At 36.6% G+C, this 14,267-nt stretch overlaps 1 protein-coding gene across 1 annotated transcript in view; it reads left to right on the plus strand.

The window, feature by feature from the left end:
• Nucleotides 1–14,267, plus strand: part of LOC138699963 (UNC93-like protein) — a 58,706-nt gene that overhangs the window by 5,942 nt on the left and 38,497 nt on the right. The window contains exon 2 of the mRNA XM_069826201.1: nt 978–1,338. Coding sequence (XP_069682302.1) covers nt 989–1,338 — 350 coding nt within the window. The 5' untranslated portion in view covers nt 978–988. The remainder of the gene's footprint in view (nt 1–977; nt 1,339–14,267) is intronic.

The following is a 14,267-nucleotide window of genomic DNA, read 5'->3' on the forward strand; positions in this document are numbered from 1 at the left end:
ATAATGTTAGTGAGTGTAGTTTATAAACACAAAAGCAAAGTCCCACTCCTTTTAGATGGTATTTTTGTCATTCGGTATTTCTTTTTGGTACCGTTAACGGTTTATCATCCTAACCGCCATGCCACTTACAAATCAGCGCGTCGGTTACAAGATTTTCTAGTACTTGTGACAACGTCCTCTATTATACATTTCAGAATCTTGTGAACACAGACTCAAAAACCTTCTTAACAGACACCAAATCCACTCAACTACACCTGGTGTCATTCTTAACTTATAGTGCACATAAATCCGGACTCCATCAGTCATATATGAACGTGATAAGGAAAATACCTTCATGATCAAATATAGCTATTGGCTCTAAACATAAAACATTTGCATTCATCATGATTATCATGGTGGTTATGATAATACGTATTTTTTATTAATTCCTTAATTAACAACGTTGTAGAATCTTATTAATTGTACATGTTAATGGAGCAAGGGATGGAAACCAAATAATGATAAATCTGCTACAACTTACAACATATTTCTGAACGTTGTAGTTTATGAAGAAATGCCATCAACATCATTATCATTACAATTATCACAAATGTTTAGGGATTAATCTCATAGTCTCATTCAGCCTTTGATCGTTGGTTTCTGTGTTTTGATTTTGGTTAGATTTTCTTTGTTCGTAGAGGTATGTTGTTCTCGGGCATTCAATATAAGCTTTCTTTTCAATTATTATCTATATTTTTTCTTATATCACACATTCGAGTATCAATGTATTTATTAATTCATTACATTACAAACAATTTCAGATTATTAGTTTACTTTTTCTTAAGAAAACCACAGTTCGCTACCATATAGGCCTAATAAAAAACGTGAAATTACAAAATAGACATGCAAAAATATTTACATTTTAACACATATTGTTCAGTTAATGAACATGATTACAGTCTTGAAGCATATTAGATTTACTCTAGAATGAATTCCAGGACACGACCAGATGACTGTGAGAATAGATAACCGCGAAGAGGCGATGGAGATGGAAGTGCGGGCCGGAGGGTACGTGAACCACGCGTTCGTACCCGGTGAAGATGTCGAGCCAATCCAAACACAACAGCCTGCACCGTCAGTCTCTCCGGAAGTGGAATCCTCGCCCGAGGAAAAGAGTCGCATTGTGCGTAACGTGGTGATGTTGAGCATAGCCTTCATGTTTAACTTTACCACCAAGGTCGGTACCGTCAACCTGCAGAGCTCCCTAAATCCGACTGACGGGTTGGGAACCGCGTCCCTGGTCGCCATCTACGTTGGTCTGGTCACATCCAACGCTACGCTACCCACCATTGTGCTACGGTGAGTGCTCATGTCTTTTACTGTTTCTCTCATGTTGCGAAACTACAGTAGGCCTATCATTCTTTAAAAATTAACATTTTTTTCCCTTCGTGTCTTGCTTGTGTTTTTAAGATTCACGGACTCCTAAAGGATTTATGTTAAAATTACGACGATGCTATTTATAAAGAGCTACATAAATTTCTATAGCTGCGAGATGCGAAGTCTGCGTACCTCGCAGTTATAGAAACCATTCACTATCTCTCGTGTAGTCCGGATTTGTGCGAGGCGGGCCTCACACGTCGCATGCGTCGTCTCAGAAAAACCAAGACTTGACTCCACCAGGATAGATAGATAGATAGATAGATAGATAGATAGATAGATAGATAGATAGATAGATAGATAGATAGATAGATAGATAGATAGATAGATAGATAGATAGATAGATGGATGGATGGATGGATGGATGGATGGATGGATGGATGGATGGATGGATGGATGGATGGATGGATGGATGGATGGATGGATGGATGGATGGATGGATGGATGGATGGATGGATGGATGGATGGATGGATGGATGGATGGATGGATGGATGGATGGATGGATGGATGGATGGATGGATGGATGGATGGATGGATGGATGGATGGATGGATGGATGGATTTATTGAGTAATATTATACATACCAATTTTATATTATCATAATTTTGTCTAATCCAATGCACGGGTCTTCTGACCGTACGTGCTTTGTACCATATATGTGTTCTACCAGGATAAATAAACAAACAAACGAACGCACACAGAAACGAATCCACACACAAACGAACGCACAAACAAACAAAGAAATGAACACACAAAAAACAAATGAAGTAAAGGAACGAATGCACAAACAAACAAACAAACAAACAAACCAGTAACTAAAGAAATAAAGAAGTGAGTGAGTAAAAATAAATTATTTTTGTATCTAAGGTTTTTATGAAATTAAAATCTTTTGGAACGGAAGTATGCAATCCGTGGAATTGTAATGGTGGTTATATCATCAATAAAAGATAAATATCTCGGTGCATAACAGACAGTGTTCAATTTAGGAGTAATATATTCTATATGTATTTTTCAGTTCAATTAATTATCCCATTCAAAACCAAGAAAATTTGTGCTGATAGATTTTTTCAGAACAACTTCATTTAATCAAATATTGAAGGAAAACTGAGCATTTTAATTTAATTATTCTGCTTTTATCAACATTGAGTACAGTTTATTACCATTAAACCTTTAATTCTTGAGATTTAGAAAAAATTAGAAGTGTTTATGAACTGATTATATTATTCACTCGGGGCAGTAATACTTCTTTCATCTGAAAGTAAGATTATCTGGGATTTATTGTTTCTGGTTAAGGAGAAATCACTAAAGTATACTAAAATAATTGATCCGTGGGAAATTCCATATTTAATGTTTCTAAATTCTGAGTGAATAAATGTGTAATTATTTTGTATAATTATTTTTATTCTTTGATTTCTATTTGATAACTAAGAAATCAACCAACCTAAACTCCAATATTTAATACCACGTAACTTTAATTTATTTCTACAGTACATCAGTAATATATTGTGATGTGCACATTGTAACACTTTGGAAAATTTTCAAATTATTTATCATGTAATTTCAAACTTAAAGAATTCATTATATTTCATCATTAACTTAAAAGCTTCATTCTGTACTTGTTTCTCTTTTATGAATCAAAAGTGCTGTGAAATTAATATTATATTTTTGGATTCCAAAGTGATAATATAATCTATTATATGTAATATATAACTAGTCAGCGATGTAATCAATGGAGGGGGGAAAGGAAGGGGCCATCCTACTCCATTATCATCTGGCCTAGTTGCCTCATCAGTAATGCCTTATGGCAGTGGTTTCCAGACTGGGGTCGCGAGACGATCTATAAGATAGGTAAAACAAAAAAAAAACGCTTAATTAACATGTAATTACTGTATGTTCAGAAACATGAACATTTAACATAAAAATAAAAATAAAAAGTTTCCGTAGTTATATACTACACTAAGGTAGTAATGCGACCATTTTCTTGTTCTTCAGAAAGTAGCTCTCAAATCTGGACTCTATATTCGATACACACTCAATGATATCACTTTCAAGTTCAATGAGATTTCTTGTCTTTGTTTTGATGGAAATCATAGATGAAAAGCTTATTTTGTATGTATGTATGTATTTATTTACACTGCAAGTGGGCAAGCACCCGGTGGCAGTGGTATATACAATATTAACAATACACAGTTAAAATGATAAGCAATACACAATAAAATTTACAATACATAATAAAATTTACAACACATATACAATTTTATACACAATACAATAAGAATTCACAATACAATTTAACACAATAATAATAAAACATAAAATAAAACACCTAATTTTACAACACAACCTACATAATTATGTATAGGTCCTACATAATTTTCAATAGTCTTTCACTTTACTCTCATCTCATTCCCTGTAGTGGCACTATGACGCATTTCACTGACACTTTAGCACACATTTCACTGACACTTTAGCACACATTTCACTGAAACTATAGAATACATTTCATTGACGCTATAAATTATCACTGATCGGAACTGTTCACTGCACTGTAAAACCATAACTTCACTGACTCACCTCGCTTCACTGATACAACAGTTCAAATAAGTCAAATAATTACATCCTTATGCATACTTATAAACAGAACTACATTTAAACTAAACATTTCTAGTCTAAGGCCCTCTTACACGCTATTTTTAAATAATTTACAATTCAAACCAAGGAAGTGAATTCGTCAGGCTAGATAAATACATGCCACCTTAAAAAAATTAAATGTTGAATGTCACCTTAATTTTAATTTTCACTTTATACACAACTCTTTAAATTATTCTTGAATCTCCTTAAGGAAGGACAGCCCTCAAAGACCGCTGCAGGTAGGTCATTCCAATCATTTATAGTTCTATTTAAAAATGAGAATTTACCTACATCCGTTTTCTGTTTCCTACATTTGATTTTAAAATCATGATCGTTCCTACCATAGTACGTTGGCTTTTCTAACCGAGCCGTTATGTCTACCCATGCTTTCTGACCTAGATGTGCTCTATACAATGATGTTATTCTAGTTTTCCTACGTCTGTTTTCCAAAGTTTCCCATTTAAGTTCTTTCATCGTATCGTTCCCATCTTCTCTTTTACCTTTAACAAATTTAGCTGCCCTATACTGGATTCTTTCTAAGGAATTTATCTGATATATTCTATAGGGATCCCAACACGTAGTTCCGTATTCCATTAACGGTCGCACTAATGTTAGATATGCTATTTCCCTCGATTTGGGGCTAGCCTTTCTCAAGATTCTCATAATAAAGTGAAGTGCCCTCCATGCTTTGCCTGTAACATTATCAACATGCTCTCCCCAAGAAAGTTTGGAGTTTAAATACACTCCTAGGTATTTACAACATTGTTCTTGCGGAATTACAACACCACTGAATTCGTAATTAAGACTAGTTTCCTCTCGGGTTTTACAAAATGTTATAGATTTACTTTTAGAACCATTTATTTTCATCCTATGCTTTAACGCCCAGTTGTAAATGTTATTCAAGTCTGTTTGAATAGCATCTACATCTGAATTATTTCTAATCTTTCTATAGATAATGCAGTCGTCTGCAAATAGCCTCACATTTGATGTAATATCCTGGCATAGGTCATTTACGTATATTATAAAGAGTAATGGACCCAGAACGCTGCCTTGTGGCACCCCTGAACTTATATTTCCAATTTCCGATATTTCATGACCTACTCTAACTCTCTGGGTTCTACCTTTTAAGAATTCTTGGATCCATAGCACCACTCTTTTATCTATTCCTAGCCTACTTAACTTATCTATTAATATGTCATGTGGCACCAAATCAAATGCTTTCGAAAAGTCAATCACAACTGCATCGATTCTTCCGCCTCTATCTACCTCTTCAGCTAGATCCTGAACCAGCGACGTAATTTGACTATCACATGAGAAGCCTTCCCTAAAACCATGCTGGCGGTTGTAAAACCAGTCTTTCGCATTTAGAACATGACGAATATAATCCGATATCAAATGCTCCATGACTTTACATACGACAGATGTAAGGCTAATCGGTCTGTAGTTTCCGACATCTAATTTATTTCCACCTTTATGTATGGGTACCACTATAGCTGATTTCCAGTCACATGGAATAGCTGCATTGTTTATGGAAACATGAAATATACGCATTAAGTATGGAATTATGGCCTCGGAACCTAATTTAAGAATCTCTGTAGCAATACTATCTGGTCCTCGAGACTTCCGATTTTTTAATTTCGTTATTCTCTCTCTAACCCCTTTGGAAGTTATTTTGAAAGTCGAATTTGGTTCACATTCACGGTCTGTGACACAACCACTCCTATCAGCGGGATTATTATTATTATTATTATTATTATTATTATTATTATTAATATTGAAAACCGAAATGAAATAGGAATTTAATAAGTCGGCCTTTTCTTTGTCATCAGTTATACTTTCTCCGTTCTGATTTCGTAAAAGCACTACTCCTTCATTTTTCCCTTTTCTCCTGCGTACATACATGAGTTTGCAAATGTTATAATAGTACATTATGCAACGAGCCTATAATGGTGGTAATTAAGACGCGAGTATGTTCGTTTATGAAACGAGCGGAAGCGAGTTTCATAATTTTCATACGAGCGTCTTAATTACCATTATAGACAAGTTTCATACGACTTTTTATGCTCGACCATATTTTTAACTTGAAATTATTCATAAGTATTCATGTTATGGTTATCTAAGTGAGCGGAACTGACCTTCTAAATTGTGAAATGTGCGCAGACGCGAAAGTATTGATTTTTTTCCGAGGAACGAATGTAATTGACCTTGATATAATCTACAGAATAACATGAACATTAATCTTGATATAACCTGGAAATTGATTTAGAATTGAAAAACGAGATGACAAATTGAATTTATTTGAATATTATTTACAATTAACGCAAATTATTATAGTAACAGAACATAACCTTCTGCGACAGTATTGGATTTCCAGCCTCCGTGACGTTTCGCTAGTTGTCTTTCGATTGCATATCCGAGAATAATCGATACTTGCGGTTTTATAATTCTACAATGGTGATTTCTCATTGGCTAAACAACTGAACTATAATGAATAGGTGTACTTTAATGAGGTGCATTAAAGGGCTACTACCAGGTGTATAATTACTACATTTCGGCATGGCCGAGCATAAAAAATTAAGAAATTTTTTTGCAAACTCGGGGTATTCATACATTCTTTCGATCCAAAATTGGTCTACACTCTGCGAAAAAAAAAAAACTAGTTTCAACATACTACCAGTAGATATGCAGATATTTATATCAAATTTGTTTCCCAGCCGGTTGAATGCAACTATCTGAAAGTGGATTTTATATCCATCAGTGACTGTAGTATTATTTTGAGTGTCTTCCGGAAAATACTCAAAAGGCTGTTGTTTAGAATTGTACAAACTTAATTGCATGCTGAAAAAAACAAACTCAGTATTGTATCACATGTAGTTAAATTTTCCACGAGTTTTCTAATGCACTGAATGCTTCACATTCCTTTTTGTCAAGTGATATCGATCAGAAATCTCTTGATTTGATACCTGGGTGTTATTATATTAATATCTTGCCCTTGCAAGTTACTATTAAAAACGTTTACGTGCTCGAAAATATCAGCGAAATAGGCTGCTAGAAATTATGTTCATGTAATATTTCGTATTATTGTTGCTCTGAATTCTTCTATTTTGGCCGTTCTTTGGGTAGTATCCACTATTTTAAGTAAAATAATCGTTGTTTTCAATTTTGCAGATATTTATGTTTTCGATAAGCATAGATGGTTTAATTAAAACTTATTATACATTATATTATTGTGAGCTTATCGGAAAACCAAAACAAAAATGAAGTTGTTTTCGAATGTTGTTAAGTAACCTACCAGTTTGGTACTGGGGGTCGCATTCAGAAGTGTCGTCCAAAAGAGGGTCGCTCCTTCAAAATGTTTGCGAACCACTACCTTATGGTGTCATTTATGAGGTTCAGACTAGTCTTCGGACAGTTGACTAAACAACAACAACAATCTATTATATAACTACGTCAAACATTTTGTTAGCAGTGTTAATAATGATATGGATCTAGCCTATATTTTGAAATAATATTTTTATATGTCATTTTATTTATTACTTTCAATATTGCGTGTGTGTCTTTCTGGGGAAGTGATATATTTCATTGCACATTACATAAAGTTTATAGAATAGGTTTTCAGAACTTTACCTAGTATTTCACCAAATCCAGAATTCTTTCTATTTAAATGTTTTTTCATTTCTGTAAAATAATATCTGATTCTGGACTGGAAATAAATGTTAGATCTAGAAATTCAGTACTATTAATACTGTATGTAATCCATGTTAAATAACCAATAAATTGCAATAGCTTCTGCAAAATCTTGAATATATAAGTTACCAATGATATTAATATAAAAGCTGTTATGAAATTTGAAATATAATTTGGATTCTCTACTTTATGATCATTTATTGTAATAAACGAAATACTGTAGTTTCGCTTTTTAGATATCGACCTGATTAATTTTGAACAGTTTTTATTTCATTGTGCTTACAACGTTACACACTTCGAATGGAAAGGAAATTGAATGCCTTGTTCTCTTTTTAATTTCATGGTTACTTGCAATCTCAAGTGTTCCTCCACGTATTTCAATCTTGACTCAACGCGTTTATAGTGATGAAGCACAAGTTTCTTACGTTTAGATTGGAGTACTTTAGTCTGCATTAATGTTCCGGGAAATCCTTCGCAACTTTCTTCACCTCATTACTGGTGCTGAACTGAAGTTCTATTAAATATCACTTTAATCAGAGGAGAAAACGAAAATAGTTGGATACAACATTAGGATAATGAAAACTGTAATTAGCAATGGTGATTAACTTGGATATAGATTGAAGGATTCGGTCGAAACATTGTTGATACTCTACATCGATTAGGGGATACAACATTTTGTCAATATTTGTCTCAACATAAGTGGTGTATGTGTGAAAGTAGCGCGTATCAATCTTGTCATAATTAAATATTATTTAGGATATTTTAAAGATAAAGGTATCTCCTACACAGAGTGATTCAGTAAAGTCGTTAAAAAACTACACAGGAAATAAGAGATGCTTTACTGTATATTTCGAAATAGACAACTTTGGGTTTTGTGAAGTCAGATTAAGGACATATGGGCTTAAACTTAACTATTGCTGTTGTCTACTGTTTCCATATTATTCATATTTACACTTATTATTTACATTCTAAAAGTATTTTCATATTATTTACAAAATTAAGTGATGTACCATTTTTTACCTTACAACAGTTCGTCAAATTGTCCATTACCAACCTCAATTCAAGCATGACAATGGAGTACGAAATTCTGCCATACCCTTTTAAATATCCCTAGTGTCTTTTAATCATAACTACAATTCCGGCAAGTAATTCCATACAAGTATTTACTGAGTTCTTATAAACAAGCGATTTTATATGATGGGAAATAGTCGAGTGTATCCATGTCGGGAGACCTCGGAGGTAAAATAGGGCCTCCCCTTCCAATATGGCGACCAGGAAATGTATTCACATTTTTGCGGACATCTACACTGAATTGAGGCGGTGCTTAGTCATGCTGCAGGTACATCCTCTCACGGTCAGCAAAGGAAACGTTCTCCAATAACTCGGGCAAAAATTCTGAGCACGAACTGCAAGTACACGAGTATATGTGCCCATTTAGACCCATAGGTAGGAGTTACGGCCCAATAACATGGTCCTGTAGTCTACAATTCTGTCCCAGATACTTAAAGCGAAATTGACCCTAGCGCCTTAATCTGGCTGTCAACCCTAAGTTCCTTATCTCAAAACGTTCGGTAGAGTATTCTTTATTTTCAGTTTAATTTTTTAACGTTTTTACTGAATCATCCTGTGTACACCATGAAGGAGCTTGAGGGGCATATAGGCATGCTTTGTTGACCTCGGCATTAGGATGAGATAATGGATGACGAGGTCAGAATTTAGTTTAAGATATTGGTATTCAATAATTTAGAACATAGGGAATGTAGAAGCAGTTCTACGTTAGTTAAAGTATGACCTTGGATGCTCAGTGGACAAAAATGTGCCTAGTCCGTAAGATTTCCACGTGCTGCCGCCCACGTAGCTTGCGCGAGATGACAAGGCCATGGTTCAACTACGGTATAACGGCTTTTAAATAATATATATTTTCAGTTAAGGATCGACAAGATCTCGTTACGCCCATCAGATGCAAATAGAAAGGATACAGAAAAGATTTTTACGTTATTTATATTTAAAAAACATCACGTATCGTCTTATGACAAAACAATTTCATTTAATCAGTTACTTTTTGAATTTAATTATAAAACTTTAACATCTCAACGATTAATAAATAGTCCAATTTTACTCTATAAGACTGTTAACGGTATATTGAATAACTGTGATTTTCTTAAATTCCTTCAGTTCAATGTAAAAAAACAGAATTATGTCATAGGCAACCTTTTATTATTCCTATTCCTAGAACTGTTTTCTTCAAGAACTCTTCATTGTTTGTTATATGTAATACTATAACTCTCTGTCTTTAAACTGTGATTCTCAATTAGATTTCAGTTGAAAAATTTCATACAATATTAAAAAGAATTGTATTTCCTTATATATTTAAATTATGAAAAAGTGTATTATAAAGTTTTTACTCTAGTTTTTAAATAATTTTGCATCATTATATTGACATTTGGCACTATATTAACTGCAATACTATATTCTAGCATCTATTACCGTTATGTATTTTCTTTCTTTAGTTTGTGTTATTTGTTTTGTTTTTTTCTTCTTATTATGTATTGTGTGTATATATCTGTGTAAGCCACCTGTAATTGGAAGCCTGCTACTTTTGGTGGTGGATTTAAATAAATATATAAATATTAGATTAATATACGTGGTGTGTCTAAAAAGTTCGGTGAATGGTGTCATAGCTGAACGGCAACTTGGCGCATGTGCTTGCGCATGCGCATGGTTATTCAGAGACTTGGGGAGAATAGATACACAGCATGCAATGCACGTGACTGGCAGTGTAAACAGACTGCGACCAGTTGAACGTAGTCAGTGTGAGAGGTAGTGTCACAGCGCAATGGAGCAACGTGTAAACATCAAGTTCTCCTACAAATTGGGGAAGACTGCAACGGAGACACATGGAATGTTGGTGCAGGTGTACGGGAGGGAAGCCGTGAGCAGAAAATGTGTTTACGAATGGTTTAAACGATTCCGTGAAGGGAAGGAAACAATTGAGGATGAGCCACGTTCAGGTCGGCCATCGACAAGCAGAATCCCAGAAATGATCGAGAAAGTGCGACAAATGCTGGCACAAGATCGGCGACTGACTCTAAGATCGATTGCGGAGGAATTGGACATTAGCAAGAACACGGTGCACACCATCGTCCGCGATGATTTGGTTAAGCGGAAGATCTGCTCCCGATTTGTGCCGCACAAGTTCACAGACGAGCAGAAAGCAAAACGGATGGAAACTTCTGGTGATTTCATTTCCATGTGTGACCAGGATCCATTGCTTCTGAAAACCATCGTCATGGGAGATGAGACCTGGTGCTACCAGTTCGATCCGGAATCAAAAAGGCAATCGATGTCATGGTGTTCACCGACTTCCCCGCGACCAAATAAAAAGCTGTCTGCAAAAATCCAAGGTGAAAACACTATTGATCGCCTTCTTCGACAAGAACGGCATCATCCACAAGGAATTTGTTCCTGCAGGTCAAACCATTAATGCTGCATTTTACCAGTCCGTTTTGAACCGATTGCTACAGCGTATCCGGCGGGTTCGTCAAGAGTTGCACAGGACTGGAAAATGGATGCTGCTCCATGACATGGCCCTACACACTACGCGATCTGTGTGCGCTAATTCCTGGCTCAGAAGATGGTAACTGTTCTTGAACACCCTCCGTACTCCCTTGATCTGGCTCCTGCGGCCTTCCTGTTTCCCCGCTTGAAGGCGGCCAGGAAAGGTGAACGTTTTGCGGACGTGAATGCCATCAAAGATCGTGTGACAGCCGTTCTGCGATCGATTTCACAGGAGGTCTTTGCTGATAGTTTCCAGAACCTGTACGAATGTTGTCAAAAGTGTGTTGTAGCGAGTGGCGACTATTTTTCTTGAAGGGCAATAAAGAAATTTTGTTTGTATCTTTGTTTTGTTTGTTTTCTGATAGCATTCACCGACCGTTTCCAATTCCTGGCTCAGAACATGATACCTATTCATGAATAACCTCCGTACTCCCCTGATGTGGCCCCTGCGGACTTCTTCCTGTTTCCCCGCTTGAAGGCGACCATGAAAGGTGAACGTTTTGCGGACGTGAATGCCATAAAAAATCGTGTGACAGCCTTTCTGCAATCGATGGTGTTATGTTTTATTTAACGACGCTCGCAACTGCAGAGGTTATATCAGCGTCGCCGGATGTGCCGGAATTTTGTCCCGCAGGAGTTCTTTTACATGCCAGTAAATCTACTGACATGAGCCTGTCGCATTTAAGCACACTTAAATGCCATCGACCTGGCCCGGGATCGAACCCGCAACCTTGGGCATAGAAGGCCAGCGCTATACCAACTTGCCAACCAGGTCGACTCTGCAATCGATTCCACAGGAGGCCTTTGCTGATAGTTTCCAGAAGCTGAACGAACGTTGTCAAAAGTGTGTTTTAGCGGGTGGCGACTATTTTGAAGGACAATAAAAAAAATTGTTTGTATCTTTGTTTTGTTTGTTTTCTGATAGCATTCACCGAACTTTTAGTCAAGAATTGGCGCACACGGATCGCACAGTGTGCAGGGGCATTGTCATGGAGCAGCATCCATTTTCCAGTCCTGTGCAACTCTTGACGAACCCGCCGGATACGCTGTAGCAATCGGTTCAAAACGGACTGGTAAAATGCAGCATTAATGGTTTGACCTGCAGGAACAAATTCCTTGTGGATGATGCCGTTCTTGTCGCAGAAGGCGATCAATAGTGTTTTCACCTTGGATTTTTGCAGACGGCTTTTATTTGGTCGCGGGGAAGTCGGTGAACACCATGACATCGATTGCCGTTTTGATTCCGGACCGAACTGGTAGAACCAGGTCTCATCTCCCGTGACGATGGTTTTCAGAAGCAATGGATCCTGGTCACACATGGAAATGAAATCACCAGAAGTTTCCATCCGTTTTGCTTTCTGCTCGTCTGTGAACTTGTGCGGCACAAATCGGGAGCAGATCTTCCGCTTAACCAAATCATCACGGACGATGGTGTGCACCGTGTTCTTGCTAATGTCCAATTCCTCCGCAATTGATCTTAGAGTCAGTCGCCGATCTTGTGCCAGCATTTGTCGCACTTTCTCGATCATTTCTGGGATTCTGCTTGTCGATGGCCGACCTGAACGTGGCTCATCCTCAATTGTTTCCTTCCCTTCACGGAAGCGTTTAAACCATTCGTAAACACATTTTCTGCTCACGGCTTCCCTCCCGTACACCTGCACCAACATTCCATGTGTCTCCGTTGCAGTCTTCCCCAATTTGTAGGAGAACTTGATGTTTACACGTTGCTCCATTGCGCTGTGACACTACCTCTCACACTGACTACGTTCAACTGGTCGCAGTCTGTTTACACTGCCAGTCACGTGCATTGCATGCTGTGTATCTATTCTCCCCAAGTCTCTGAATAACCATGCGCATGCGCAAGCACATGCGCCAAGTTGCCATTCAGCTATGACACCATTCACCGAACTTTTTAGACACACCACGTATTAATGAGAATAATAGAAGAAACTAAGACCCTATAATGAAACTCTCCACCAGCTTTTTAAAATACATAAAAATTCCATAGAATCTGTTTTGAGTTCTGCCATCGGCCCCCATTGGGAATAGATATTCAGCTCACAGAGCTACCGTTGGTTCTTAATTGATGAGTGTTATAATGATATTAGTATGAGTTCTTCTGTTGAGTAGAAAGTACTGCCTCATTAAATTTGTACTTAGACTTAATTAAAAAAAGACAAGATGAATCTTGCAAAGGGAAATATTTTAACAAAATTATCAAGATATACCAAGAACGATAAAGAATTCAAATCCAACTGTGTTTAATAAAATAATCACCAGATGTAGAGTCCGACACTCTTCGTTAATGAATTATTCCAATATAATACAAGGAAGAAGGAGTACCTACATATTTTAAATTAACATGAACTTTACCTAAACTGTCTTTCAGAATAATTCATGAGGTAATACTCCACGACAGCTTGTGTAGTGTGTTTCGCATACTTCTCAGAGCTTTCTCTTCAAAGTTATATGTTCTAGATTCTAGAAAGTTGAGCTATTTTACAGTAAGATAAATATAACGTATTATTCGTTGCACGAGTGACTGCCGATTCCGAGAGAGGCGTTGGCGCTGTAACATGCGATACGATCCATCTTCTACGCAATGTTTATGCCTTAGTTCGCCTACTGGCCACCGGCAGTCATTCGTGAAACGAGTAATAGAAGGTCCTACGTACATTTCAACATTATTGTGACCACTTGCAAGAATGTGAAAGCGTGTAAATTAATGAACGTCTTTATTTTCAATACATTATTATATAAGAGTGAAATTGATGGTGATCATTCTAAAGCGCTGTATTTTGAAAATTTTTACATTGGAAGTGAAGAGTATATTTGAGATATGAATTAGCCTTAACCTTCAAGTGAACAAAATGCTTGAGATCGATGTTCTGCAATTTCGGATCGTTACAAATTGCTAATTTCACGTGATTGACTGGCGATTGACACAAGGAAGCGGAACATTACAAATGAAAGG

This window comes from Periplaneta americana, chromosome 5, assembly GCF_040183065.1.
Source record: "Periplaneta americana isolate PAMFEO1 chromosome 5, P.americana_PAMFEO1_priV1, whole genome shotgun sequence".
Classification (NCBI taxonomy): Eukaryota; Metazoa; Arthropoda; class Insecta; order Blattodea; family Blattidae; genus Periplaneta; species Periplaneta americana.